The following is a 2,500-nucleotide window of genomic DNA, read 5'->3' as shown; positions in this document are numbered from 1 at the left end:
TGTGGGGATGGTTCGATTTGGCACGTTTCTCGCGAATTTAAAGAGCCGCAAAGTTGGCAACACCGCGAATGACTTCATTTTGGCGTTCTCGGAGGAATTTGGCGAGGACAAGGCGAGGCTGCTTCGAGAATTGGCGTCGAGACATCTGAAACACATCAATACCACGTTTCCCCTCCACCCCGGCCTCGAGAGTAGCAGTATCTCGGCCTCTGTAAATGCCAGTGAGGAAGGGGACTCAGCCTTAGGTTCTTCTTCCGGAGGGGATACCAAGAAGGCATTGAAAGTGAAGTTCAAAGTGGAAGGTGAGTGTCTATCTATCTGTCTGTTTGTCAATCTATCTATCTATATCTACCTCTACCTAACTATACTATCTATCAGCCAGTCATTCTATCTATCCATCTATATCTGTCTCTATCTGTTACCCAGTCAGTCGCTCTATCTATTCAACTGTCTATATCTATCTATCTATTAGCCAGGCACTCAGTCTATCTATTCAACTATCCATCTATCTATCTATCAGTAGTCAGTCTGTTAGTCAATCAGTCTACCTAGCTTCAGTCTATCAACCTATCTATCTATCTACCTATAAGTATCTACATATCTATCAGTATGTCTTGGCGAATCAGTCTATCGAACTCCATCTATCTATCTATCTATCCAGGTCATGGGGCAGGGGTAAACCAGCAGTTAGACTCAGCCCTTAGCGACTTCGTTCGAGCGGCTCAGGAGGGGCAATTGGACCTGAGCTACGGCGAGAGGCAGTTACGGGTCGCGGCCGTTAGATTGAGGGAGCATCCTGAGGTGATCTGCGAGCCGGGGAGTGTGCTCAGGGAAGAACTGTGTGGTGAGTGTCAGCCCTGGGTTCCTCCTTTTTCAGCCCTGGGTTCCTCCTTTTTTGTCTTGGGTTCTTTCTTTTCACCCTTTAAAACTTATTTATTCTTTTTTTTTTTCAATTTAGGAATGATGATGCGTGAGTACACACACACACACACACACACTCTCTCTCTCTCTCTCTCTCTCTCTCTCTCACACACACACACACACACACACACACACACACACACACACACACACACACACACACACAATGCCACTCAAATCAGCTGATCACATGTAAACAAAAGCACGTGGTATCAGATGTAAACAAAAGCACGTGGTATCAGATGTAAACAAAAGCACATGGTGTCAGATGTAAACAAAAGCACGTGGTATCAGATGTAAACAAAAGCACGTGGTATCAGATGTAAACAAAAGCACGTGGTATCAGATGTAAACAAAAGCACGTGGTATCAGATGTAAACAAAAGCACGTGGTATCAGATGTAAACAAAAGCACGTGGTATCAGATGTAAACAAAAGCACGTGGTATCAGATGTAAACAAAAGCACGTGGTATCAGATGTAAACAAAAGCACGTGGTATCAGATGTAAACAAAAGCACGTGGTATCAGATGTAAACAAAAGCACGTGGTATCAGATGTAAACAAAAGCACGTGGTCTTCCAGTCAGCTGATCACATGTAAACATACGCATCACCTAACAAATACTATCTATTTATCTATCTATCTGCCTACTGTATCTTTCTCTCTCTCACTCCCCCCTCTCTCTCTCCCCCCCTCTCTCTCCCCCCCTCTCTCTCCCCCCTCTCTCTCTCCCCCTCTCTCTCTCATAGTTGTGTCCAATAGGTAATGTGTTTGTCAGTCTGTCTGTCTGTCTATCTACTTACCCACCTATCTAACCCCTCTATCTATCTATCTATCTGTCTGTCTGTCTGTCTGTCTATCTATCTATCTGTCTGTCTCTATCTATCTATCTGTCTATCTATCTCAGTTGTGTCCAATAGTTAATGTGTCAGTCTGTCTGTCTGTCTATCTACTTACCCACCGATCTAACCCTTCTATCTATCTATCTGTCTATCCCGCAGTGAAGTGTCCCGTGGGAACTTTCTACAACGTACTTATCCGGGACTGCCTCGCGTGCCCAATTGGGTCCTTCCAACCCCTCGAGGGACAAGTGTCCTGCCTGATTTGCCCCACCAACACATCCACCAAATCGGGAAATGCCAAGAGCTACGACGACTGCAAAGGTAATGTACGAAATTTAATGCACGACCAGACCCATCATCCGCATGCAAGTGACCCTTTAATTACCTTATAGTCAGTGAAATGTATGTAATGGATGATGAAAAATTATGCCTGATCAAACCTATCATCCGCATGCAAGTAACCCTTTAGTTGCCTTGTAGTGAAATGTATGTAGTGTATGAAATGTGTGATGGAATAGTATTGGCGAGCGGACTCATCAACAGCAAGCAAGTCCTACCAATACATCCACCAAGACGGGACATGCTGAGAGTTTCTAGGACTGCAAAGGTAATGTATGATGGAATTTTATGCACGACCAGACCCATCATCCGCATGCAAATAACCTTTTTTTTTTTTTTTGCCTTATAGTGAAATTTATGTGGTGTATGAAATGAATGATGTGTGAAATGTATGATGA

At 44.0% G+C, this 2,500-nt stretch overlaps 1 protein-coding gene across 1 annotated transcript in view; it reads left to right on the top strand.

The window, feature by feature from the left end:
• The window catches only part of LOC145396329 (sushi, von Willebrand factor type A, EGF and pentraxin domain-containing protein 1-like), a 57,215-nt gene that overhangs the window by 20,791 nt on the left and 33,924 nt on the right, over positions 1-2,500 (top strand). Inside the window, exons 18-20 of the mRNA XM_080269727.1 lie at positions 1-302; positions 662-844; positions 1,923-2,084. The exon at positions 1-302 is cut by the window's left edge and continues 334 nt beyond it. Coding sequence (XP_080125853.1) covers positions 1-302; positions 662-844; positions 1,923-2,084 — 647 coding nt within the window. The remainder of the gene's footprint in view (positions 303-661; positions 845-1,922; positions 2,085-2,500) is intronic.

This window comes from Coenobita brevimanus, chromosome 36 (genome assembly GCF_032717465.1).
Source record: "Coenobita brevimanus isolate Jiangsu-jjx chromosome 36, ASM3271746v2, whole genome shotgun sequence".
Lineage (NCBI taxonomy): Eukaryota > Metazoa > Arthropoda > Malacostraca > Decapoda > Coenobitidae > Coenobita > Coenobita brevimanus.
This window is presented reverse-complemented; position numbering and strand designations above follow the sequence as displayed.